The sequence below is a fragment of the Excalfactoria chinensis genome, chromosome 2 (genome assembly GCF_039878825.1).
Source record: "Excalfactoria chinensis isolate bCotChi1 chromosome 2, bCotChi1.hap2, whole genome shotgun sequence".
In the NCBI taxonomy this organism is placed as follows: Eukaryota; Metazoa; Chordata; class Aves; order Galliformes; family Phasianidae; genus Excalfactoria; species Excalfactoria chinensis.
In genome coordinates, this window is record NC_092826.1 from 125,687,795 (window position 1) to 125,715,514 (window position 27,720).

The window sequence follows — 27,720 nt, forward strand, 5'->3', positions numbered from 1 at the left end:
ACTCTAATCCATTTGCATAAGGGCATGCTTAAAGGCAAAGAAACAAGCTAAAAAAGGCAGTGCAGTTCCATGTGTTGTGAGAAGTTCAAGAATTTGGCCAAGCAGAGAAGTTTAGTGCCTCACCCTCAGCACAGTGCATTGAGGAACCATTGCCAGTGCTGACAGCAAGTCCCTGAATGAGAACAGCTCTAGGATTTAGTCATTGCTCCCACTACTGTTTATATTTTTAGGTAGTGATTCTAATGCGTAGTTGCTATATAGAGCTGGGCCTGCATTCAGGTTTCTGTTCTGAAAGGGAAATACTGTTGTCTCTTTGCTGTCATGTAAGGCTCTCTCTTGATCTGTTTTTTCTCATTTGTATTTTTCTCTATAAATCAGCTTGAGTTAAATAGACTAAGAGGATTATTGCTGCACCAGGGTCTGATCGATAGCCTGCTGATTAGGGTACTCTCTTGGGATAGTGGAGTCAGTGATCTGAACAACTTCGAAACTGGAAGTCCATCTGGATTGATTTTTAAATGCTCAAATGTTTCATAAAAGAACCCTTGGTACCATTGCTTCTACCCAGTTGCTTTCTGTGATAAGTATACTGGTAGTGGGGATGAGAGAGCGCAATGGATATTGTTTTCATGGCTTTAGAAAAATTTTGAAGGTTTCCACACACCCATTACTACATCATTATAGCCTCACTGGGGATAAAGAGGTGGCCTTCAAGATGGATAGGGCTTAATGCTTCCAAGTCCAGCTGGTGGCTGGTTTTGAGTGATCTTCCTCAGGAGTGGGCTCTGGGGACAGTAATTTGTAACAGAATATACTGTCTGTTGGGATGGAATGAACCAGTGTCAGAGTCTGAGTCAACACTAACCATTGGAGACCTTTTTGTGTGTTGGAGAGTCAACCTGCTACTCACTGGAACCCCAGTGAGCCAGAGGACTAAGCTAGCAGGAACCTCATGATGCTCAGCAAAGGGAAATGCAAATGCAACAAAGCATGGGGAGGGAACAGATTGCTTTGGGAGCAGCTTTGCAGAGAGGACTTGGGTCTAGCAATGAAATGGCTATAGGTCAACAGTGAAAACTACATAAATGGCTACATGAACAGAAACTTAGCAGGAGCGATTATTCCCTTCTTGTTGGCATTTGTGAGATTGTGCATGGAGTATTACCTCCAGTTTTGGCTCCATTAGTATGAAAAAATAACAGCAAACTGACGTGACCCAGGAAACTGACCTCTTGGCAGTCTCTGCCTTAACTATGCTAAGTTTTCCAGTCCAATATCCTAACTATAGATGTGGATTTCTGGTGTGATGTGGGAACCAGATGTACTCTTATGTGCTGGTTGCTCAGCCTCTAAACTTGCTACTGACAGTGGAGAACTCTTTGGAAATTAAGTACAGAAGAGAATTCCCGTGGTTAACATGGAGGATTTGTTAAATGTGGTGGAACTACCAATCAAGTATGGCCTGTGAATATGGAGTAATTAAATGGTCAGATTCTGCCCTTGAACACACAATTTCTACATGGTTTAGTACTAAAACACAGGCTTTATAAGCAGCAGTTACCACTCAAATAATGTGTTCTTGATATAGGTGGAAGGAAATGCTAGTGGGTACCATCTGGCTCTCTCTTTGTGCTTGTTCAAGGGAAAGGGCAACACCGTCCATGGCAGAGGCACTGAAACTAGATGATCTTTATGGTCCTTTTCAACCCAGGCCATTCTGTGATTCTATGATTGCAGGAAGCTTAATGTTTTCTTGTTGTCTTTCTTTTGTGTGTGTGTGTGTGTGTGTGTGTGTGTGCTGTTGCCTCTTTAAAAGTGAAAAAGAAAAGCATCACTGCATAAAACTCTTGCTTATGGTGTTCATAAATGCTTAACATGTCTTCGTAGCCTTTGGCACACACATCCTTTGAAGCTGTACTAGCTTGCTACCTCTGGCTGGGAGCCGGCTGGCCAAAGCTTACGGCTTCTGCAGAGGCCAGCGGCTCAGCTTCTGGTCAACAAAAGCAGCACAGCTGCTACATTCTAATAGGAAAGTCCTGTGCCTGTTTGTGCATATTGCTCTAGGTTTGCTACACTAAACTGGTGAACTGGAGTCTGTCAGTACTGCATGGCAAAGCCTGTGGGTCCTCTTAAAAATAGCTCTGGGACACACGGACTTCCTTGTTCATCTTACTGAGTTGTTCAGTCACCAGTTTCTTCATGTTCAGTCATTAAGTATTACAGGCTTTCTGTATTCCTCCAAGTTTACTGGCATCTTTTTATAAGTTAGGAATATGAAAAAGTCATTTTGCTGGTCAGAGGAGCTATTCTGGCAAGAGCAGGGGTTTAGATTCAATTATTAGCCAAAGTCATCCTATTAGATCACTGCTTGCTACCTGGCAAAATGGGCTTAACCAGAATGTTTCCGCAACTCTCTAGATTACTGAAATAAGTGCCTACGCTTGACAGACTGCTGCCATAGCTGTATGATAACATCTTTTGCCAATAGGTGACTTCACATTTTTTTCCTGCAATGAGATAGAACAAATACAAGCTTTCCCTTGATAAAGAATGTTGTCCATTGTCTTTTGGAAATGTTTAGATTTTAATTCTTAGCCAGCTAAATGTGCTTATTTGCAGTAAAGTGCTTTTGTTTGAGAGACACTTAAAAACCTTCATTTCTCTCACCACTTTGATTGAAATTATCTGTAACTATTAAATTTTCCATGTTTTTTTTTTTCACTAGGTAGTAAGTATACTGCAGAATTACAGCAAGTTACAGTAGATAGCAACCAAGAACGAAATTGCAGTGAGAAGTACTACTGGGCTAAATTCAATGGTTCCTGTTTTTATTAAAATATCAACTTAGTGCCTTGAGCAAAACTCTAGAGGCTATTTGGGAATAAAATTATATCAAATAAGTAATTTCTTTTATTTCAGGAAAAGATGTACTTTTTGATTTTCTTAGTACTTGAAGACAGCTAAGAATATTTATAGACATATTATGAACATGGAAGACAGATTTTTCAGCACGGAGTAACTAATGGAAACTAATATGAGATCTTCAGGCTAGAAATACCACAGGGGTCATGGCAGTGACCTCAGACTAGTTGAAAATGTATGTGGTGAAATAAGAGAGACGAGTCTTGTGGAAAGAAAGAACTGCTATTGAGGAGATTCTTCCACAGTGCTTAGAAGTGTTACTGTAATAAATCTGTATCTGCATAACTTTTGCAGAATTTGTCGATAAGGACACCAACTTTGTGTTATCTTTTTTCTATCTGATACTGATGGAAAAACAATATGGGCCCGTGCCACTCTTAGTTTTATATTTTATAATTGTGTCAAAGATAAACCAAGGGAAAACTGGATGATGATCTTGGCACTGTAGTTTAAGAAGTTGTTAACCTGATTTTGTGGATATGCTTAACAGACTTTATTGTGATCTTCTCTGGATATCCCTGAAATGTTCCAACAGAAATAGTCGTCATCAAGATTTTAGAAGTTATCCTTAGAGTCTAAAATTCACACAGGTCTGAACAAAAACAAACATGGGTTCGTTTTCTCATTTCTGTGCTTGGCATTGCTGCTGACCTCAGTGTGAGAGAAAGTGCAGACAGAGCCAGTGACTCAATGGCTGTATGGTGGAAGATCAAGTTAAACCAGTATGTAAAGACAAAGGCTGTCCATTGTCTCCAAAAGATATGGTTAATTGATGGTTAGGTAAAAATGAATCCAATGACAACTGTACCAAACCTTAACTCAACACTATGTTATTTAGTTTAGTTTTGAAAACGTAACTCAGCTTGATTTCTGGCAATTTTTACTGTATTTCCTCACCATGTGCTCTATATTTCTTCTCCTTAAGATACAGCTCTCTTTGCTAATTTATCTAATTAACTGTTCACTCAACCTAGAGGTCTTCCATACATATTTCTTGTATCTTAGTTATATCTAGCTTTATTCCTTTGATTTAAAGACATTCCAGAGCTGCCAGTGCATTCAGCTTTTGATTGCTTTATTCAAACCAACTTTAATAATTATTTGAAAATTTCAGATTGGACTCAAAATTTCCAGAGATTAAACAGAGTGGCTGCAACAAAAGACAATAAAAAGTGCCTTGTTCATGCCACTGATTTCTGTATCTGTGGGAAAGTTTAAATGTTCTAACACACAACACCAAACTTCAGCCAAATACATCAATACATCTCTTCAGGTGGGAGCTTATGGAATAAGATGTTACTAGATGTTAGATTTTCAGTACAGAAATTTGCAAGATGTCTTACCTGGACGATGAGTTTCTTGTGGCTTCACAGGAAAGAAACCAACTGGCAACAATGCAAACTTTGACTGTATTTTCTTCAGCAACACTGAGAAGTTACTTAACTGCTTTGTCTTGGTTTTCTTTACTTGATTGTGACTATAGCAGTATTTTACCATTTAAAAATTTACTGTGTGAGAGAATTAATTGGTATTTGTAAAGGTCATAGAAGATGACTGAATCATATTTGTAAACTTATTCTTGATCTATCAAGTATTTAACTTTACTGCTGAATGCCCCAAATTTTTCTCACTAAAATAATGTTTGTAGACATAATTCCTGCTCTGTAAATAAAAACCAGCTGTAGTTAAAGCTCTTCTAAGCATCCTCAAACTGGCTTTCAGCTGCCCGGTACTGAGGTCATTGCTAGCAATAAGACCATGATAGCATGCTGTTTAGTCAGGATAAGGTCAGCACTGTGGATTAGATGATGGTGCTGAGAGATGTGAACTGGGTGATGTTATGCTGCTTGCATAGCATTAGTTTGTGCCATAAGGAATAAGCCTTTACCACTTGTAACTAAGGAGCTCCTTGCCCTGTAGACCTCATGGATCACATGAATTCAGGTATGGTTCAGCATTATATAAACTCCTTCAGTGGCCAGGTAGACTCCAGAATCCTTACTACAGCACCAGCAGCTGTATCTGAGCCCAGCTCCCTGCTATGGCTATGCTGTGGGTCTGGGAGCCATAGCTGTAGCAGTCCCCAGAGCTGGGCTAGCTGAACTGAAGGCTCAGAGGGGCTGATCTGGGCACTCTCGTCACCCAGCTCTGGTGTACTTACCTTGTCTGTGCGGTTTGGCCTATGTAAAGCAGGTTAACATTGCACCTCAGTACACTGTGCTTTGCATATCGATGAGCCCTGAGGGAAAAGACTATTTTGCACATTCTTCCCTCAGGAGGAGGGAAGGGAGGAGCAGAAAGTGGTTTGGTTTTGAAAGACCTCTGTATGCAGGGAAGGAAAGGGTGATCATGTGGTGTGCAGCATGATCATCAGAAGATCTGGATTGTATGCTTGTGAGCTTTACTTTGAAAATGGCCTTTCACCTCTTGGGTGTTTAATTTCCCCTTCTATAAAACATCCTTTTCTGTTGACAGGAATTTTGTGAAGCAATTTGTAAAGAGGTTTAAGTTTCTAAGGCCTAGCTTACACATCGTTGTTTTTTACTGTAGCCCGTGTTTCATGCTGTAGCCCATTTCCCACAGGGCAAAGAACAATCAGAAATTCCAGAGGTGTTTCTGAACCTAAGTTATCCCAGCACAAAGAAGGGGGAAGCTTACCACTGTAGTTTGCCCTGTAGATGTAGAAAAGCCCAGGGCTTGCAGCAGAGGTGGTACTGCTGCATTGACTGACCTGGGCTTTGCAGAGTTACACGGTGCAGTTCCTCATGCATGCTGTTGTTACCTGTCTTCGTAAAGTAGCAGGGCATGTGATAGTCCAGTTTGGTTTGTGTTGTTTAAAACTCACTGTAATCTTTGTGTGTCAGGTAAATCCATTGTGACAGAAGCCTAAGTTCAAGAGGAGTTGCACAGTATTCAAAGACGTTAACATCTCTTTTATTTAGCATTCTTTCCAGTACCTTTGCTGGCCTGTGCCTTAACAGAACCGATGCCTGAGTTATATTCTATTTCTTCTTGCTTTAATTCTCCAAGGGAGTAATATTTTAGCTGAAAGTAAAACACACCTCAAAGTTCCGGCAGCTTCTATGAAGTTGTCTGTGGGGACATTGCCAGAGTTCAAAGTTTCAGCCCAGCAACGTGTGTGAGAAAACTAATGACAATCACTTAAAATAATACATTTTGAAGTCTCTTTGTCCCATTATGCTGAAACTGGGTTTGTAGGACTGAGCGGCTGGTTTTGTCAAATAGGAAATGTACTAAAGCATTGCTATGCCATGAAACATATTGGACACCTCAAGAGGGAGGACAGTAGATTACTTAAAGGACTTCTGATTTAAGAGAGAGTAAGGAAAGGAGAATTTATTATGCCTTTGACAGTGTATTTTACCCCTACGGTAATGCTGATTTATAATTCTCTCTTTAACATACACATTCTCTGATTTGTATGTTAAAGCTCTCTATTGTAAGTCATGATCTTTTAGGATAGTGTGCACATTTGTTTTGAAAATTGAAGACAACTGTAATGTTGTTTTGGATCAATATTTTGTGGGAGTATTTGAGGACAGGCAGATTCAAGACTTTTCTGGAATAAATCATACTTGTGAATGAGAAAGATTTTCAACTCTACCATTTCTGCTGTGTAATGTTTTCAGTAGCTCAATATTCAGGAAGCATTTATTGGCCTAGTATGCAAAAATGGCATTTTCTGCATTCTGTGCAAACACTCAAACTAGGCAGAAAAGAGTCACGCACACTTGCATTTTTATTCAAAATACACTTTTTTGCTTTTTTATCCAAGAAAGTTTCCAGTAACCAAACACTGAAGATTCTTCGTGTTCTGCCTAAGTCAAAAGCTATAATCACAAATGAATAGGTTTATGTTCTTGGGGCAATGAATTGAACAGTCGTTGAAAACATGTGGTATTAAAATACAGTTAGTTTCTGAATTCTGTAAAATGTTTCACAGCAGCAAATATTTGAATAAGCACTAAAAAGCCATTTTGACCTTGGAAGACTATAGAGATACGAATGATGCCTCAAATTAAAAATAAATAAAGAAAGAAAGTTTATATTTGAATTCCAAAAGGATCTGATTGCTGTTTTGATAAAGGAAAAAGAGCTACTCTCGATAATCATAAGAAATTGATTAAAACAAGCTTTTCTACAAAAGAGCTTAATATTGGCTTATTGAGTAATATTGAGTAGTTTGTTAAGAATTCTTAAAAAATTAATCTTTCTTTCCTAGCTGTGAGCACAATTACTTACCAACTGATTGCAGATACGGGTATGTGTTCATTACTGTACAGCGATTTTGGACAGTGTAGTGACAAAAATACTGAAGACTCAGAAGAAGGAAAGTGCATCTTAGATTAAAATACCTTGTGTTCTTACTCTATCCCTTTACATTCTAGGACTCTGGTATTTCCTATTGCTTTTGATCAGTGGTTGGAGCTTGGGACTGCCAGTCTCATTGTTGATGACTTTCAACTGAGAATGAGTAACCACCCAAGTTTAGTGATTTGCTGAGATTTGGTGATAACTGATGGTAACAGCATTTAGGATCTTGAGTTTGTAACCTTCCTGTTTGTGTTCCCAACCATCCTGTTTGTATTCACCATGTCGACAGCATATCGTGCACCTATGCTGCAATTACTGTGGTGAATTCTGTTTATGTAAAGTACCCTGCCTAGTTTTAGTCTACCTGCAGTTGTTGTTGGCATATGCAAAGGCAGGGCAGCACAGAACTCCACCCAGGCTCCAAAGCCCTCCTGAAAAATTAATAAGTATGTGGCTGTAGTTCAGTTTGAATGCTCTGCATCTGCCATTACATGCTAGCAGCATCCAGAGTAGGTGATATAAAACTGCCTTGCTTGTACTTACATGAACAACAGTGAATTCAGTGTCGTTGTTTCTGTAATAACTACGTAGGCTGCTCCAAATGTAGTGCCTCCTATTTATTTGCATGGAAACTACAGAAGATGCAAAGAGCATAATAACAGTATTTGATATCGCAAATTCTCAGCTATAAAACACTATTTTTCAATATGGTCATCATCATCAGTTATGCATTTTTTACTAGTGATGAACAAGAGCCTCCATGCTGTGCTGTGTATAAATCCACACCAGTGCATTTGACTCACTGTCACCTCTGCTGAAATGCGGTCTCCATACATGTTCAGCAAGTGTCTGTCAATGCCAGTGGGTGCAATTTTTTCTACATGGAGGAATTCACTTCCACACCTTTGCTTCATCTGCACTTCCATGTCAGATGCCATTCTGTCAGACTGCCCTTCCACTGCTGTCTGCCACATGGCAACAAAATGTAATGGGATATTGGTGGGAAGGTTCCAGCTCTACTGTCATGCCATCAACATCTGCCTCTGATGTTGTGGGCCAACATAATAAAACAGGAGACATTACTTTTGGAGCAACCCTCATAGCTATGTACTTTTTGTCTTTATTGATTAAGAATGTCCACATTTTACAGTTCAGCACCTAAGATTACTCTTGTTTCTCCCTGAGTGCTAAGGATGCCTATTAACAGCTACAAAACTGAAAGGATCTGAAACTGTTTATATGTGACCTTAGTTTTACTCCTGCTGGGAGTTTCACCTAGGACTTTATACTACACAATGCCAGCATATTGAATTATGAATATAAAATGACTACTGATAAAACAGAAGTCTGTTTTCTGGAGGGGATTTTCTGGAGGGTAAGCACGAGGCTAAGACACAAAACTTATGTTTAAGGGAAACTGGGTGTTATAAATTCGTGAAGGTCTTCCTCAACTACTTAAAAAAGTAGAAGTACCGTTTGATTTACCAACACCTTCCATTGTAGAGCAGACATACTGCATTTGAAATCTTCCAGTAGCCTTCTTGAAGTAAACTTCTGATTTATCTAACTGAAGAACAGTAAAAATAGGCTTCTCAGCAAAGTGTGGTACTCTACTCCAGCCCTGTGTTGAAAAAATGTTCTATTTACTTTATGTGCAAAGACTGTGAGTTGATTTTTCTGTCTTCTGTATGGGCTTGACCGATGTTCCACATGGATTTGGAAGACCAGATCATTTATGTGCATCTATGAATATTAAATTTCCTGCTCTATTTTGCTTGTAGGTGTTTTATATCTTCAGTATGGAGATGAAACAAAACAGCTGAGGATGCCGAATGAAATCACAAGCACAGACACAATTCGTGCCCTTTTTGTAAGTGCCTTCCCCCAGCAGCTGACAATGAAAATGCTAGAATCGCCTAGTGTGGCCATTTACATCAAGGATGAGAGCAGAAACATATACTATGAACTGTGTGATGTGAGGTGAGTACAAAAGGAATTACAGATGTTGGGTTTTGGATTTCTTTTGTTGTTGATGATGATGTTTTGTTTTGTTTTATGCAGTGCACTTAAAGATTAAAAAGGTGTGCAGCTGATAAGTATCTAACAGATAGAGGCTTGACATTTAAAAGCCTGTTCAGTGATATCTGAGTAATATGGGAGGCTTGCTCTGGCACTGCCTTGAGCTGTAGGTGCAACAGCTGTTGCACAAGTCATTGATGAATGGTGTATCTCATTCAAATATACGTACAATTCATGCGGGTTCACATATTTAATATTTTATTGCATTTTATCTGAGACATAAATATTTAACATACTGAATGCAAAAACTTACAGAAAATAAAGCTTGTTTCTAGCAGAGCAAAATCTCCAGGTGAGCCTGAAGTTTCAAAAATGAATGTTACTGGTGTCCTCACAACAGTTTTAATTATTTATTCTCTTACACTGCCAAGGATTTGTAGCATTGGTGACCACTGCTTCAGCAACCTCACCACCTTCCTTTTCACGCCAGCATGCAGCAGCTTTCCTTCTCTACTTCTGAGTTCAGTCTTTGGCTAACATCTGGATGGTTCTTTCTGTCATGGTTCTTTCTGTCATCTGTTAGTCCTGATGTCTGTGTTCTTCAAGCAAAAAGATCAGATTCTTAGGGCCCATACAAAGTCTCAAATGATGCCACAACGAGACCCTAAGACATACTATAGGCACATCGCACTGTAGAACTGTTCAGGGAGCTGTATTGTGCTTTTGTGCCATCCTTCTCGCTAGAAGCTATGATGTAAAAAGAATGGACAGAAGACCCTAAAGGGGTGATGAAGGAAGTAGAAAAGACTTTCTGCCAGTCAACCTCTAGTGCAGGAAAATGATATGAAAGTAAGAAAATTGCATTGCCCACTAGTGCCTCATTTCTTCTGGAGATTACTTGACTTGGGTACAAGCTGGGGTTTTTCTAGCATTGCCACTTCAAATTCCCCCATTACTCTTCTTTCTAGTCTTTGAACAGCACTTCACCCCTCTTTTTCTCCTCTGTTTTGTTTTTCTCAGTCTCTTGTCAGTCCAGTGTCCTGTCATCAACCAGCCTCTTGGATTTCAGTTTCTGTTTTTTTTTAAAACCTTTCTTGCTTAGCAGTCTTGCACGCCCTATTTTGGCCACTGTTAACTCCAGTTTTAAGCCCAATCTGATTTTTACATTCTCATTCATCATGTTCTCGAGTTCCTTATAGTTGAAGTAGTCTATTCACTATATCTGATCAAGCGATTAAATCAAGATAGGTGTTACAATGTTTCTGTTGCTGAGTACCTTATTGCCAACTGTAGTCTGGCCCATCAGCTCTTTCACTTTATCCCTCCATCTTCCCTTGAGTTTCAGACTGTTTATGACTTCATCTCCTCCCTGCCCCAGTATTGCCATTGTTCATTATCTTAATAGTACTCCACTCCACCTTTCTTCCCATTGCAGGCGTACGCCAGAATCAAGTGTAGCTCACTCTCTGCTTCCTCTGTTCCTATGACTGTATTGTAGATCATTTCTAGAGGAAATGCCACATTCCAGCTGACTTCCTCAATAGCCAAACTCCCTCCTTCAGCTGCCACCCTATTCAGCAAGGAAATTTCAATAATTCTAGCTTACTGGAGTCCAAAGTATGCAGTACTGGTGGCATTTTTAACACCTTTTAATAATTTCCACGTTTTCTCCTATTCTGTTCCTTACTCTTTCACATGATATTTACACAGCATCTCCCCACAGAGAACAGATAAAAAGTACAGTTTTCCTCTTCTTTGCTTGCCTTCTCTTCCTTGCCTTAAACACAAGCATTTCAGTTGACTCCAAGCTCTCTGCTTGACTCATCTGCCTACGTGCCTCACATCTTTTGCTTTGTCTTATTATTAATGTGTGGCTGTGTTATAGTGCCTACTCTTTACATTGCAAACGTTTCTTTGCCTCCCAACAAAACTCTCTGCACACAAAGTAAATTTCCACTGTCCACCCCATCACCTTTCTCTCCTGCAGTAAGCAATCACTATAACTGCTGGTGGAGTTTTACTTGTTCCAGTTCAGTCAATCCTAGACTCATTTCCATCCTCCCTGGCATTTTATTCTTCTAACTCCAACCTGTCTTTTGTTCCCAACTCTTCCATCACAATTGTTCAGATCACCAACTGGCTAGCTTTTGTGAACATTACACCCCTGTTCTCTCAGATATCTGATGTATACTTTCATTGTTTTCTTCTTGGAACCCTGATCATTCTTTATTTCAAGGAGTTTTCTTCCCCAGTTTCTTACTGTTTCTCTCCTCTCTTCTTTCTGTTATCGCTTGAGGGGTCATATTCTCAAGCACTGATATTCTGTTGTGGTTTTTATATGAAAAATTTTACATGCCAGTGAAACTAGCTCAACTGTCAATGTCGTCTCTGTGAATATCAACTGGATGACATGAAACCTGCCTCTTTTCCCCAGCAAAAATCTTGATCTTCTCTTTTAACACAGTCTCAAGCACCATTAGTTTCAACTCAGATTATGTTCTTCATTAGACCATTCCACTCCCTCTTCTTTTATTTCTGTATTATTTTTTCTTATTTAATCCCTGGAGATAAAGCACTGCTTGCTACTTGTTTCCCCAGATCAGTTCTTCTCTTAATCCTGTCCGTGATTCTGCATTCACTGTTGACTTTTCAGCTTTTTTTTTTTTTTTTTTTTCCTGTATAACATCCCTCTGATGCAGCCTTTCATTTCACACCATGTAGTGATAAAACACTTGGCTAAATCATCAACTTTTAAACATTTTTTGACACCAGCTTTAAACTTCTAGTTGTTTGGTTTTTTTTTACCCCAACTGTTGTAACATTCTTTTCCTGACATTCATTGCAGGTAATCTTGTTCAATCTGTTCATTCAAAGGAGGCAATAAAGGCTATTCTCCTAGCTCGTTAGGAAGACTGATTCATGTGTATTTTTTCAGTTGTCCTCTGACTGCATCTTCTCCATCTAATTAAATAAAAACTACTTGTCTTCATTATGAGGGCCACTCTAAGCCCACTTCAATGCTACTTTTCATTTCTTGTTCAGCACCAAGTGCCATCTGCTTCCACTTGGCTAACTGTAATGCCAACTTTCACTGTACATGTCTTTAATTTTCCAACAAGTGCCTTCACGCTCCCTCTTAGGCAGCTCTCTGTCATGCTTGGAAGGAGTCCTCCACAAACATCCGCAAAGCCACTGTATTGCTCTTCTTCCAGTTCCACCTCTACCCTTTTTCATGCATTCCCTATTCAGGGCATGACCATGATGCCAGCATCTGTTTATTGCTCTTCAGCCTGGAAAGACTATGCACTCTTTTTGTCTTTCTCTTCCCTTATCTTTCTGCAGCTGTCTTTTTGTCTTTTATGTCTTATACTCATCTTGTAAACTGATAAAGAGGTTGTTTTCCTAGGTTGTTGATATAGCACACACATATCAGTGGGGCCTTTGAACATGCCACGGGCATCTGGGAACTACAGTAGTGCAAATAGTAGTAATTATGAATATACAGTAATATATACCTGCTATCATTGGTGTTTATCTTAGAATAACAACATGAGGTGAAACAGGATTCACTTCAGAGATCAAATGCCTAGTATTTTGGTGATTTGCCTTACAGCAATGTTTTACTTTAACATGTCGTGTTCCTACAAGAAGTATTTATGGAGAATGCTTTAAAAAAAACAAAAACAAAACAAAACTCCAGCTAGTTAAGTACCATCTCATAGCTATCAGAGTGAAAAAAAAAAAAAAAGGAGCAGAAGAAATTCATTTAAATGAAAAATACTGCATTTCTTGAATTGAAAATGAAAGAGCGAGCTTTGCATCAAAAAGAACATATTTCTAAGTCGGAGGCAGAAAATGATAACTGAGACTATCAGCGCAAGGCTCAGTGCAGAAGGATCACATTTGTAAGATGGAAAACAGTTTATATTACCATAAATAATTGAAGAACTTGTACTTGCCGCAAGGTAGCTGTTATACTATGCAGCCTACAAGTAAACACTCATAAATACTGACTTTCTCATCAGCCCTGCAGTTCTTAAACAGAAGGCACTGATCTGTCTCTTGAGCTGTGGAGTTTCTTTAATAACTACTTGACATCTACAACAGCAGCACAAGTTCTGACTAGCTACCCATTCAAAGCAATCACTGATTGTATTATGACATTGGAAGAAAGAAATTGGACCTGCCCAAGCATCCTCTCCTTCATTTTTAAATGATAATCCCTATGATTAACATCAGTTCAGTAGACTTGTAGCTGCACCTGGAGGAAAGGAATTCAGTCACATGTGTGAGTAAATCCTCTAGAGATCACTACTGGGAAATGAAAGGAATCGCAGTTTTGAAAGGATGTGAGTGAATGTAGATTGAAGACTTTGCTACTGATGAAATGTGAACAAGAAATCAGCAGAGGTCAGTGCAAATTTCTAAGCCATAAATTTATCAGAAGGTAGGTTGTGAAACAAAATAGAATACTTATGTCATCTGACTCTTTCCTAAGTGTAATAGTTTAAAAATGGACTTGTTTATGAATGACAAAGTGTTCAATTAAACAAAACAAACTCTCAGGGCTTTCCGTCTAAACCATTTCTGTGGGAGATTTCCTCAGAACTTTTGCTTGTTCATTTGGTTTTCACAACTCTTTATTTCTTTCCCTTACAACACCAACTTTATTATAGGTAAAGTTTTGAAGAGTAATTTATCTGCTGCTGTGTTTTTAATTTTTACTTATTTTTTTTCTGATCTGTGAACAAGTTGTTAATTGGAATTGCTTCAAGAATAATTGCAATTAGAAAGACTATTTTCTTTGATATTCTCTCTTCCTAGAATAGCAAAAAATCATGTGGGTTGCACACACAATAAAACATGTAAATATTAACTAAATCCTTCTGAGCACTGAGTAAATGTTGAAGCTCCATTGTCTTCAAAGTGCTTTCACTCTGTGGCAGGACCTTGAAAGAAACTTAACACTATCTAATTTTTGTGGGTGTGGATTTGTAGTGAAAGAATGATACTTCCCATGGGAAAGAGAATCAAAGTAGACTTTCGTTTGTGTGTGTCTAAGCTATGGCATATGAGTTTTTCTTATAGGTCGGCTGCAAACCTACTATGTTTGTCTGTTACCTGAAACTTTCAGGCAGCAAATAGAAGTACTTTCATCTGTTATCATTGCTGATTCTTTTGATTCCAGGAATATTCAAGACCGGTCTTTCCTTAAAGTTTACAACAAAGATCCCGCACATGCGTTTAATCACACTTCCAGAGCTGTAAATGGAGACTTAAGGGTAAGTACTAGCATTGCATTTATACTCTTCTTTCTTTCAGTTTTTATGTTGTTTATTAACTATAACAAATACACAGCAATTTATAAAATATAGGATGTGTGTACAGCACATACAGAAGAGGAAATTGATAAAACTTTCTATAGCTAAGAAACCTTAACTACTTTCTGTTTTCCAGTTATTTGCCCTGAGCATTAGCTGTTTATTTGTTCTTGTTTATTAGCATTAAAGCACGTGAATCAAAACAGTGCCTTTACTTACTTGTCTCGGGACATGGGGAATGCTTACTGTTTATCAAGCTTCGTACTTCATGTTTCCAAACCTTTACAGTGAAGTAAAGCAGGGTGTTACTTCACTCCTGCAAGGCTTCACTGGTTTAGAGTGGCTGAGCATGTATGACTACCTACCTTGAAACACTTTGTAAATGACAGTTTCCAGTCAGAAATACCTGTTGTAGTGTAAATGGTTTGGGGTTTTTTTTTCCTAGAAATTTTCTGTGTGTATTGAACAAAGTCTGGCATATTTGTATTTTCACATGAATGTTTTGTACTGGGAAATACGGAGAAGGCATTTGAGACATGTTTTCTTCCACACTGTCTCTTTCTCTTTCACTGGATTGTGTTTTCCCCCTTTGATGCTCAGAGGACAGGAGATGTGGCTGTGCACAAGCACCTCTTCCACCACATTTTTGCACCCAGTGTCACAGACAGGGCTAGCAGTGGTGAGGTTACACAGCTTCATCTCCTGTCTACCTTTGGGGTCTGTTCCAGGGAAACAGCACAACCAAATGAACTCGGAGGGTCCAGAAGGAAATGCCTCTACTATCCCACCTGTGCTGTGACTTTTATGTGTGCTCCGAAGCTGATTCAAATATGCTGAAAATTTCCTGTGAAGTGATTTGCTTAATTGTGCATTTGCTTCTTGGTTTCATTATCAACTCTGAGCATGTCGCACTGCTTTATTATTAATATTTCATGGAAATACTTCTGCAGTTTCAACAGTTTAGGGCCTCATTATTTTAGAAAGACTGCAATAGTTTATTTACAGGCGCTATTCTCAAGCACTTCTCATTTGTATACTTCAGCTATAAAATGGTCTTTTTGATAGGTCAGAAATCTAATTACTTGATTATTCACACTGTTGCGCACACAACGTGAGAGAGCAAATAGATGCGCTTCAGAGGGCTAATGTGATAGCTTTTACTGTCTTCCTTAAGGTCCTGAAATTCTTCGATTCTGGTTATATTCCTGTAGCAGTAACTGGATATATCTGATACATCTCATTCACATTCAAAAGCATGACATACCGTCGCTGTGCATTATGACCTTAACTCTGATAGCAATGCTACTGTGACTTTACAAACTTAAACTCATAGTGTTGTTGTTGCATGTGCATTGAAGGCTGGATGTATCTACTGTGGCTCTATTTCTGTTCTCTAGATGTGTTTTCAGATACAGTTAACTACTGTGTTAGCTATGTAAATTCAAATGTAGCGACTGGTCATTTGGTTCTCTTCCGCCTATTTAGTGCCAAACAGAGTTGTTTTGAACACAGGTGTTGCTTCTGTGCAAAAGTAACATCAGTATTAATTTGTATTGCTTAAAATACTGTTTTACAAGAGGTATGTACATTTAACACCTCTTGACCGTGACTAAATTATCTTTCCTTGGCCATCACTCAAAAATTAAGGTGACACAGTGACAGCCATTGCAAAAATGTTGTTTTCATAGTAGAATATTATATCTTGCTCTGCTGAAATGACAGAGATACCGTTCTGAAATCCCATGCATCCAACAAAACAGCTCCTTTCTCAGTTCACAAATTTCTTGCCTCTCTGGTCTGAAAGGTGAAGTTGAAGCCAGGATGTTCATAGAGACTGCAGAGAAACATGCAAAAGCCTTCCCTTTGATCGCTGTAAACTTCTGTACTTCAAAGTTACGAGTATGGAAACAAGCAATTTCTTGAGCGTCGGAAATAATTACATTTGTTTGTCTAAGGATCGGTGTCTTATGGCCGGGTTCTTCCTTGTGCAGTCGGATCCCAGCCAAAGCTTTGCCTGAATTCGGAGTGCTCTGATAGCGTTCTCTCATTCGGAGCACACATGGCAGCTTCTCCTCAGCTCGGCAGAAGCGCTGTCGGGTCTTCTCACAATTGTCTAAACTGGCAAAATTTGTAAGACCACAATAATTACTGATCTCTACCTTTTTTTTTTTTTTTTTTTTTTTTTTTTTTTTTTTTTTCTTTTTTGAATCTGCTTGAAATTAGCCCTCAAATTCACAAGTTGTTAGGTTGGGAGAGAACCACCCTCAGGCAGTTTGATCATCTATGCATCCTCCTTTAGCAAATGGTGTTGAAGTTAGGGGTGGGGGAGGGAGGGAGTGTAAAACGTGTACATTTGATGCACGTGGTAGTGCATGTGCAATACTGTGGTAACAAAGTGAATGTGGAAAACATGCTACTTCTTGTCCTCTGTTTGAGCATCTTTGCACTGAGTAAATTGATGCTTTTCAATTTCATGTGGTCTGCAAGCGCTTAAATTCCCCACAGTGGGAAACGGGGAAAAACTCTGGTAATCACTGTGCAAAGTAAACTGTTTAAAAAATTGACAGAAAAGCAGCTTATTTTCAGGTGAGTTGAAATAGCATTATTTAGGATGTCAAGAGCTGGCTGTTATAAATACAGTTTTTCCATGGTGATATAGGGAGTCTGGCTATATCTCCTGTCATGTGCAAGTTAAAGTTGTTGGGTTTTATTTTGTGAGATGGGAAGATTGTGCCTTTACAGATTTTTCTACTGTTTGCCTTCTTGTCCCTTTGGAACATTTATCTCTGGGTTTGATGATGTTCAGGCTTCTATTCATGTGATTTATAATCATTTCCATGTAACAGACCCAGAATAATCTCAGAAAATAATGTTAGCTGCCAGCTTGGACACCTGTTTTAACTAGCAAACAGATGTGAGACCTGTATGGGAATTGGCAGTAACACTTGAAGTATTAAGTATTACCCACACAGATGAGAAGCAAGAGGAATGTGGGATCTGTAAAATTCAGACATCCCACCAAACCATTCCATTCTCTCATCCCTTAACTCTAATTTTTCTGGTCTTCTTTCTGTTTCATGCACCTTTCTCAATGGACTGTGTTTAAAAAAGCTGATTTGCTTGGGCTGTAAATGAATTCTAAAGAACAGTTTCTCTTGAAATACCTCAGAGTGCCTTATTTGCTTACTGTTACTGTGCCATGGCCATTTGCATCTTGAAGAGAATGGTTTGTTTGACAAGTCTGCCATGCTGAATGTTGTTTCAAGAGGTAACCACACGGTGCTGTCTCACTGAAAATTTGTTGTTTGTACTTTTCCTTTATTCTGTTATTCCTTCCCAACATGTACACTGAAAATCTGTAGCAGCTGTTCTCTTTGGATTCTTCATATTGCTGTGATTCTTTTATTCTGTTGCCTGAGTCCATAACATTAATCAGCTCTTTCTAAGCCTCTACACAATGATGCCTTCTTTGACAAGATACTGTCTCATATCCAGATGTGAAAATTAAGATGATCTTTCTATTTTCTCCAGCATTGCTATGAATTACAGTACAAATGCATGTACGCAACCATGCTGCTCTGTGCCATTAGAATTAATGGTTTGCACATTTAAAGAGGAAAAGACTTTCTCAGATTTACTAACTGTTGGGTCCAGCTTGCCTCTCATCTCACATTTTGGGATGGTGTATGGGTACATCAGTAGATGACACTAAAGTGCAGACAGCACTTAAAAGGAGTGTCTGAAACAAGAAGAATCCTAAATTACAAGCTCACCCCTCTGTCCCTGTAACTTGTCTGCCTTTCCGGTGGCACTAATAATGACAGTTTATGCAGTGGTTTGTCTTGAGCATCATTCATCTGCCAGTTTCAGAATCAGGGAGAAATTTTATTTCATAACAAACCAGTGGCTATTTTGCTTGGCAGTCTTTCTCTTCCCAACCACCTGCCCTGAAGCCTGCGGGTTACGCTTTGTTTCAAAATGTTCTAGACCCACCATGTTTTCTCTTAATTCCGTGGCTTGACTGAGACCTTACCAGGTCAGTACTTTGTCCCAGACCTCAGCTGAGTGGGTGAGGCTAGAATATTCAAGGAATGCTTGCTGTGGCTGTTGTTGTACTGAGGTATGCTTTGAGGTTTTTCCTTTCAGAAATCGGTTCTCTGTGAAAAGGCAATTAGGGCAAGTTCAGTCAGAGTCAGGGAGTGGGGTACATGGAAACACTACTGCTCAGGGAGTCTGAGCAGCTAAAAGGTGATGATGTTCCTGGCAGCAACAGGGCATCGGGCTGCCAAGGTAAGAGAGGATGAGTTAAACTGAGTTGTTCTGTAGAATGATGCAGACTTTTGATAAGTTGGGTGAACAGTTATGTTGAACAGCTTTTGCTACTGAAATTGTACAACAGTGACTTTGTTTTTCACCTGAAAGTGCCTGGCTAACACTTTCACTCTCCGCTGCACTATGCCTTGATGAAATCTGTTAACTAAGGAAATCCTACAAGTGCTAAAAGCCCTCAAACAACTCCACAAGAAGCATACAAGGGGGTTTGAATTCAGTGCTGGTTTGCAGGAAAAATACAGAGATAATAAAAGCAGGGACATCCTTCTGTGTTCTTCAGATACCTGTAAACTTACATTCAGCTTCTCTGAGATGTTTGATTTTTTTTTTCATTGAATTGTTTGTAATCTTTCCATGAGAAACATAAAAGCTGCATATGCTGCTAAAATTACATTCATTCATTGCATGGCTTTAAAAAAAAATAAAAATAGAAATAATAATTAAAAAAAAAAGGTAACTCCTAGAACTACATAGAGGTATTTCGAAGGAAAGTATTTCTTGGAAAAGAATTCATGCAGCAAATTGAGTGAGAGTGCTAGAATGCCTATAGGACAGCATTTGTATAAGTTGCCATGTGTTTGCCTTACTGATCCTATTACTATAAAATCTTGTTTTCTTTTGGGAAGAAAAAGAAAAAAGAAAAAGCAAATGCTAGTATGTCTATTATCTGATAGCGAGCTTCCAAATGATACAAATCTCATCTTTCCTGCTGTTTTGCTGTCTGCTTTTTCTAATGCTCTTTTTGTCATTGAGAGGTTATGACAACATGAGCCATATTGTATTTATAAACATCACGTGTTTCCTTGATATGACTTGCAGTGTCTGCCAAACAGAACACATGGAAGAAACATTTCTCATTAGCTCAGCATTGGTTTTGGTTATACTGATTTCCGGGACAGGAAAAATGCCTTCCTCACTCAGATTTAACTTTCATACAGTAGAAAGAAAGCCTCTGAGTGTCCATGAAATCGCTTGAACAGAGAAGCTGCAGCTCTTCTAGCCCACATACTTGGTCTGAGGGAACGAGGAAAAGTGGTTTGTTTTAAGGGGAAGATGTAATAGCATGTATTGCTGAAACTAATTCTGAATTAAAATACCTGCCAAAGTCGTCTAGAAACAGAACTCAGCAAGAGATGTAAGGTAAGGTGATGCTTATAAATAATGAAAGGTGTATAACTCCTTTTCTTCTTCTAATTCTACTTTTTTTCCCCTCCTAAACTAAAAGATATTTTCAGATTAACTGGGAATTTAAATCAAATCTGTGAAAACTGTTTCTTCTTCCTTGAGCCATGTGAAAAAATAAATGCTTAATTGCTTACTAAATCACAAAGCTCTACTCTCAGGTTTTATGACTAGTTACATATTAAACATAAAAAAAGTTATTTTCCAGCTTGCCATTACAAATCTTGCTGAAATTTGAACAAAATATATAAAAGAAGTCTCTGATGTTCTGATTTTTTTACTGTCATGGTTTTACTACCTTTGCTTTGAATGGCTTGTCAGTAGTTGCCAATTATTTATGCAACAGCGGAGCAGCAGACACTGAGAAGTAGCTGCATCAAATCAGACTGTGATGAAAGACTGTAAATGTACCTGTTCCCTTTCCTTCATTTGTCCTTTGATATACAATACCCACTGCTGTACAAAGCCTGAGTTAGTGGGAAAGTGGGTAGAATTATAAGGAAAATTTCCACTTTTATTTTAGCTTTGCGTAAACCAGCATATAAATCTCAAATGTTTTCTGGCAAAAAGTCAATCTGTTTAAAGACATAGATCCTGCATTAGAGTGGGATGCCTGCTGCATTGTGGATTTCTTAGTAGGATGGCTCTGTGCTTTGATGGATTAAATTTTTTTCCCCAAGTATTATGTGTAAAGAATATAAGCTTGTTGATTCTGCTACTATGCCAACAATTTAAGGTATACATTTAATAAATAAATAAAGCAGATGGGTTTTAAGTTTACAACGGGCTTGCTGTTGAAAGAAAGTATAATGTTCTTGGTAGTAAAATGTTCAGGGAACATTAGCTTGCCGCACCCTTGCTGTAATCTTCCAGTTAGCCTAAGAGGAGTGTCATATGGTAGATATCACAAACCAGTTACCTGGAAACTCCCAGAGAGCCCTTTCTGTGGAAACAGATTGACTTGCAACCACAGAGCAGTTGTTTTAATAGCATTTTTAGGGGTAAAGCTCTTTATTGCCCACACACAGGCCCATATTCAAGCTAGCCTGTCTTTCATGCTTAAAGCTTGCCCTGGAGATGATGAAGTTACTTAATGACAACATCTGATCCCCCTTGTGTGAAGGTCTCTTTAGCCCTTCATTAAAACTGGAAGTTTATCTCACACAGGTCTAAGGTTCTCAGGCAAAACATTCAGAGTCTTCACTGGGAACTTGCCCTGAATAGAAACATAAGGATTTCATTTGAGTCCATTTTTTATTGTCTACTGGTTTCTGGTTTTGTTCTTACTCCACCTTCTTTTACATAATGTTTCCTTGTTCCAATTCTTTAGATGTTTCACCCTTTTAATTTTTTTTCCATTGTCCTTTCTTTCAGTAGAACAATTAGCACTAATTTGGCTGTTTACTTGAAATTCCTCAGAAGCTGGTGGGGTCAGATGGTGCCAGAACTCCCTAAACGTGCTGACAGATGATAAAAAATTTCTCATGGCCATGGTCCCTCTTACTGGGAGAAGGGGATTTTCTTATACCTCCATTGTGCATCATGTAGCTTGTCTGCATTGCTGGGGCTAGTAACAAAGTCTTACCACGCTTCATGACTTCCTGTTAGTTTTCCAAATGAGGTTTTACTTGAACAGAGAGGTACGATCACTCTGTGAAGGTGGCTGCCTTGGGACCATGGAACTTAGAAACCCTGTGAAGTTAGAAACAGTGTTTTTTTTCCTCATCAAATTTGCTGCTGGCTTATCAGTCAGGATCTTAGATTTCCCAAGAAGTTTTTTACAAATCCAGAATGTGATTATTCATGATCACAGCTCAGATTCTTTGCTTTCTGCTGAGTTTTCATTTCAGTCTCCTATTAATTTACCTGCCTAGTAGTTAAAACTAAGGAGAATCAGATCTGTCCCTATCTTTTGACGCACAAAAAGAGCAAACCAGTACCTAGTGTCTAGAGCGCATCTATGTATTTGATGACTTTGATTCCTCTCCATGTTGGATTGTACTTTTTCTAATGTGAGCTCTGGAAAACTAATCAGAGTTCTGAAAATATGAGGAGTAAAAATATCTTTTCTTGGATACATGTAAGATCTGGGGTTAAAAAAAGCCTCAGCTGGCAAAGCAAGACAGTTGCAAATAACAGAAGGCAACAGGGCTCCATGAGAAATGACGTGATGCTGAAGTTATTTTTTTGCATGAGTATATGCCTTTCTGACATCATTGCAAATCAGAACTTTGTGTGACTGAGTGAAAAGACCAACAGGGTGTGTTGGGTAAAGGGCTAGGCCCTTGGGCGCTTAATATTTACTATAGATAGCTTCACTTTAAAATAAAGTTATTTACTTCAGTCAAGTGGACCATGATAGGTTGTGTACTGTTTTGGATAGAAGGAAGTAAAATGAAAATAAAAAGTAGGGCTCCAACTGGTTGCTGCAGCAGTAGCACCTCTAATGTTGCTGAGATATATGCACACCTGCAAATAATTTCTGGGCCTTACAGCTGAGAACTTGGACACATGCATAGCAAAATTCAGTTGTATGGCTTCCATGACCACTTCTCCGTCTGGTGCTGTTGATGCCAAAACTCAACACCACAGATTATTTCTTCGGACGTGCTATGTCCTTACTTTGGGAGAAATAGCTTTTTGCAGGTATAGTAGACATGCTGCTAAGGCCTTTTAACTATCAGCTCTAATTTATTGCATTTTTATGTTATTAGTATCCTAAGTTATTCTGTAATAGAAATCGTGTCTTGACTGCTGTTTGGTAATGCCAGATGAGACCAAGGGCTATGCTTTCCTTTATGTTCATTTAACCATATCAGCTTGTTCAGTTTTATTTGGCTTCAGCGCAGTGGGAAGAGATACAAATATGAAAGAAAAATAAAAGCTGAATCGTTAGTACAGCGAGTCAGAAAGCCATGCATTTATTTTGATTTATGAGTTCAGTTACTAACAGTATTTCTTTTTTAAAGAGAAGAAATTTGATACACAGCATATTTAAACCAAATAAAAATGCTGATCTGTACCAGAAATGTACATGTCTGAAACTATTCCTTTTTTGGGAAAGAAAAAAAAAGGGATGACCCCATCAGTTCAGCAGTGCCCTGAGGAAGTGCTGAAACTGAGACTGGTCTGAAGGGTTTGGCTGCCTGCGTTGGTGGTGGCCCGCTATGTTATGTGCTTGATCTCTTCAAGGGGAACAGGGCGGGGGGGAGGAAATGCTTGCTGCATCTTCATGAATTACATGACTCCTGTTTGTTTTCAGAATGTTCTGCCTAAAAAAGCAGCTGTGGGAAAGCAAAAAGAATCAAACAGTTGGTTAAAACACAACGCTAGTTATGACGGGTGTCATAATGTTAACTTAAAAAAAATCAGTAACAGCTTTTCTGTGTTCAGTCCAAACAGTCTAATAGCTTATGGGCTGGGTGGGCCATGCTATACTGATGAGATAAATGTGGATATTGGCAAACCAATGATGTAATTATGTAAATCCGACCTTTTTAGGATTGAAATGTGTTATGTTTCAGTGTGTTTATATTTTTGTCATTTGTGATAACACCCTGAAAAATCTTGGCTGAAATGCTAAGAGGTTTCTTAGTGTACTCACCACGCTACTCCGTCTGGAAAGAGCACTAAGGAAGTGTAGGAAAATCAAGCATAAGAGATGTATTAACTTCTCTCTGTGTAATTGGATAATTTAGCTTTTTTTATTTTTATTTTTTGGTTTTTTACACTCTCACATTCCATTTGTTTGTTGGAAGTTAAATACATTCATAGAAATGTGGAAAGGAGTGCCTGCTAGATTCACTGATCTGGATGTCTTGATCAGGAGTGAAGTAATGCAGGCTGGTGGCAAGGAGATAGCTCAGACAACAAAATGCTTCTTTGGGAATAGCCCCTCACACAGCAGCACTAGAATTTCAGTCTGGCCAATGCAAAATATGCTGCTGCATGCGTTGCATTGCTTGTTCTGATTGCCTCACTCATGGCTAGACTGGAATACCTCATGGGACTGCTTGGGGTCAGGCATGGCCTGGTGCTCCCTTCCCCTCTGAGCAGAGATCACCCAGCACACAGCCAAGTTGTCCTATTGACAGCTACTCTGTGGCAGTGTCTGGTAGGGAGTTCAGGCAGGGTCACCAGGCTAATTCAGACTTACAGCCTGCCCCTTTAGCTAGATTAAGTTGATGCATGTTGTGAGTTCCACTTTTTTCATGGCAAGTTGATCAGTCTGATACTGCTTTCACTTTTCTTCACATTGGGTTCTTGTTTTACACCTGGATAAAGTGATCTTACTCCAGAGATCGAAAGAACCACTGGCCATTATGAAGACCTGAGGTGTAGGTGTACTTGGGGAAGCAGTCATAGGTCAAGGGTGAGGTCAAGGGTCTGGTAACAGCAAGGAATTGATTTGGGAAGAGTCTTGAAGGAAAAACTACGTGCACAGCTACATACATGTGCATATAGAGAAGTCTTGCCACTTGTCAACTCTCTTGGTGGTTGTTGCATGCAGCTACAGTTTCTGCTGTCCTCTCACTAGTGACCAGACAAGAGGCAACAACCACCTCTGGGGTAGCTTCCAGCACTCAGCCTCACTGTGTATCAAATCCTGGAGATGCTGCACCAAGGCCTGACTTGCAGAGAGCTGTTCTCTGCAGTGCCTGAAGGAGACAAAGCTGTTTTGAATCTTAGCCACTTCTTTGGTGGAAATGACTAAACTTAGTTCTAGATCTCAGAAGCCATTTGCAGCTTTAAAGTGCATCCCAAACCTCTTTGCTTTGAATATGAGAATGGGTTGCAAAGGCAAACGATGGTCACAGCTTTGCCCTTGACCTCATGCATTCACGTGGTCATTCCAGCTGGTGTTTACCTGCAGCTCACATCTTTTCTAAAAGTAACCCTCGTGTTCTGACCCCTAACAAAAACACAAAACCTCGGAGTATCAGCCCAAGCCAAATAAGTTTGTGTTGGATGTATTTTATTCTTACTCTTCCCTTTCCTTTCTTTATTCCTCTCTCTCTCCCTCCCATGCCTGCTATGTTAGGCTACAGCACTGTAATAACAAGAACTAACGCAAAATCATCTAGACATGAAGAAAATTTACATTAGTTCATGGTTTTCCACTCTGTCTGCTTCCTCATTCTTTCATTCTTTTTGTGTGTGATGAATTTCCCTTCATGTGTTGTATTCTCTTCACTTTTTTCTCATCAGTTCCTCAGCATCTGCCTTAGTTCTCCTGATTTTTCTTCCTTGAGATTTATCTTACTGTGTCAGTACTGTACATTTAGACTTGAAAGTCTTCAGACATTAGTGATAGTGCTAATAGTAGGACAGGATGAAAGGAATGACAAATGGAGGTGCTTCTGTATTTGTCTATGGATAAATAAATAATGCTTATTACCAGCTTTAGGCTAGAGATACTTAGCTCTTAGCTCAGTCAAACAGAAACTGCAGGCCAAGTTGGATCCACCAAGGTGGATAACGGCAAAGTCCATCATAAGGACTAGCAAGCTGCATTTGCAATAAATTCTCCCCTCTAGATTTAGTATCTCAGCTTGACTTATAAAGAAAAAAAAAAAAAAAAAAAAAAAAAAGAAAAAGGGAAAGAAAAAAAAAAGGGTTGAAAAACAGAGCAGAGATCGGGCTAAATGAAAAGACATATGGGCAGGCTTGTGATAAAGAATAAGTCTGCTCTTTATAAACTTAGGGTAGGAATTGCCTCCCAGTGCCATCAGTAGAGAGACAGGGAGTGCCGGGGAACAGCTTGTGCCCCCCAGACAGAGGGACACAGCTGACCAAGGGTGCCTGGCTGCCCTTTAATGTAACGTGAGGTGAGACAGATCCTCAGCACGGAGCAGCTAATGGTGCCAACTTTACTTCTGAGAAGTGCTTAGTGTGTACATGTCTGTGGTACATGCTGTGATACTTTCCTATGGCTTGGAAAATGTCTTTGTTTAAATCAGTGCAGAAGTGAGGGGGAAGCATGAGGTTTGAATTACAGGGCAGAGAGACAGACTGCAGACCTGACGTAATAGCTCAGTTTTGCAGAACCTTCTTCATGTGACTCCAGTGAGAGTTGGCTATATTTGCTCTAGTATGCTTAAAGTTTGAGAGGCTTATAGAGTTTCCAGCACCTCCAGGATTTGCTTGCTTATATTCATTTTCCTTTTTATAATCCCTAAAACTCTAAAATTCCTGATTATGTTGATCTGCCATCACCAAAAGATAGGCCAAAGATGTACTACTGGCATGTTTGTATACCTCATGTTATCTATTCATTACAGTGAGGTGTAGCTCCACCCTGCAGGCACAATCCCCTTTACAGTGGTTTATTCTAGCTAGTAGAAATGTGTGGTGTGTGGTGGTTTTTGTTTGGTTGTCCTTTCCTTTTTGATTTAAGAACTAGGGAGTCTGGAGTAAGTATGAGAGAACTTTATGGTACTTTTGTCCACCCTGAGGCCTATCTGTTTCTCTGAGTGCCTTAGGAATCAGTAAACCAAGGGAATAACAAGCAATATGTATGTTTGGGGGAAGATAGTGTCATCTGCACACAGTATCAAGTCCAATACATGTCAGGCAGCCAGAACTGTTCCGTTCCCTCCCTGTTTGTTTCAACTGGCCTTTCAGATTCCAAGATGAGCTCCTATAGGATTATGAATCCCTGTAGGTATGAATGTGGGCAGATGCAGAGGTCTATCTGAAAGTATGATTGAGGGTAATGGAGAGCAGGGTGGCACTGGATCAACCCAGGTGTGCAGGACATCTTGGTGCCCTTGATGAAGAACAGCAACCTGGGGGCTTTGTGATCTGCTCCCCCATTTCTGCTGTGGGGAACATACCAGCTGAGACTGAGATCAGGGTGTGATATAACCACTTTTTTATTCTTCTGCTGAATAATTGGAGGCAAAGAAAGGGGTTGATGTCTCTCAGTGCAGAAAGTGGGTAATCCCACTGAGAGGTTTCTCTCATAGTGCTGTTGGAGTAGATGGGAGAAGGATGCTGGTGGTGGTTCTCATGCCGTGTGAAAGAGGCAGCAGACAGGAGATTTTACAGACAAGTCCATGTATAGGACTTTTCCCTCCTCTGTTCTTGTTTTCTTAGATCAGAATTATATGCTGGGTGAGCTGTGAGAATGAAGAAGTCAAGTGAGACAAATCTTCATTGAAAACAACAACAAAAAAAAAGGCTGGGGGGGGGAAAAAAAAAGCTTCATTCAGAAAACAGCTGCAAAAAGCCATCATCAGCAAAGTGTCTTTCCATTTGGATTCTGCTGGGTTGAATGAACTTCTTGTATTTAAGAAAGCCCCCGTTGACTTTATCGCACACTTGGCTCCAGAGTACTGACAGCAAAACCAAGTTGACCTAGTGATGAGCCATGGAGCCTGTATCTCTCTGTTTTCTGTTGTTTACAGCAGTACCAGCATTAACTGCTTAATTGTTTCCATCCAGGAGAGTATTATTGGGGGCATAAGGACCAAAAGAGCTGTAATCAGGAGCTGAAAGAACTTTGATCAGCAATCAAGTAATAAGTTAGTTACATGTATGCCTTGTATTTATGCCCCATAGCAGGCTTCAGAATTTTCTCTGGCTTTATAACCGTGTGTTTTATTGA

The 27,720-nt window shown here is 39.4% G+C and overlaps 1 protein-coding gene across 14 annotated transcripts in view; it reads left to right on the forward strand.

Annotated features, from left to right (window-relative positions):
- The window catches only part of KIAA1217 (KIAA1217 ortholog), a 337,137-nt gene that overhangs the window by 250,375 nt on the left and 59,042 nt on the right, over positions 1–27,720 (forward strand). For 13 of the 14 annotated variants that reach the window (XM_072328265.1, XM_072328271.1, XM_072328264.1 and 10 more), the window contains 2 exons: positions 9,039–9,237; positions 14,465–14,558. In XM_072328265.1, the coding sequence (XP_072184366.1) occupies positions 9,039–9,237; positions 14,465–14,558 (293 nt within the window). Of the gene's footprint in view, positions 1–9,038; positions 9,238–14,464; positions 14,559–19,880; positions 20,070–27,720 lie in introns of those variants that run through there. The other variant, XM_072328274.1, reaches the window with a different exon arrangement.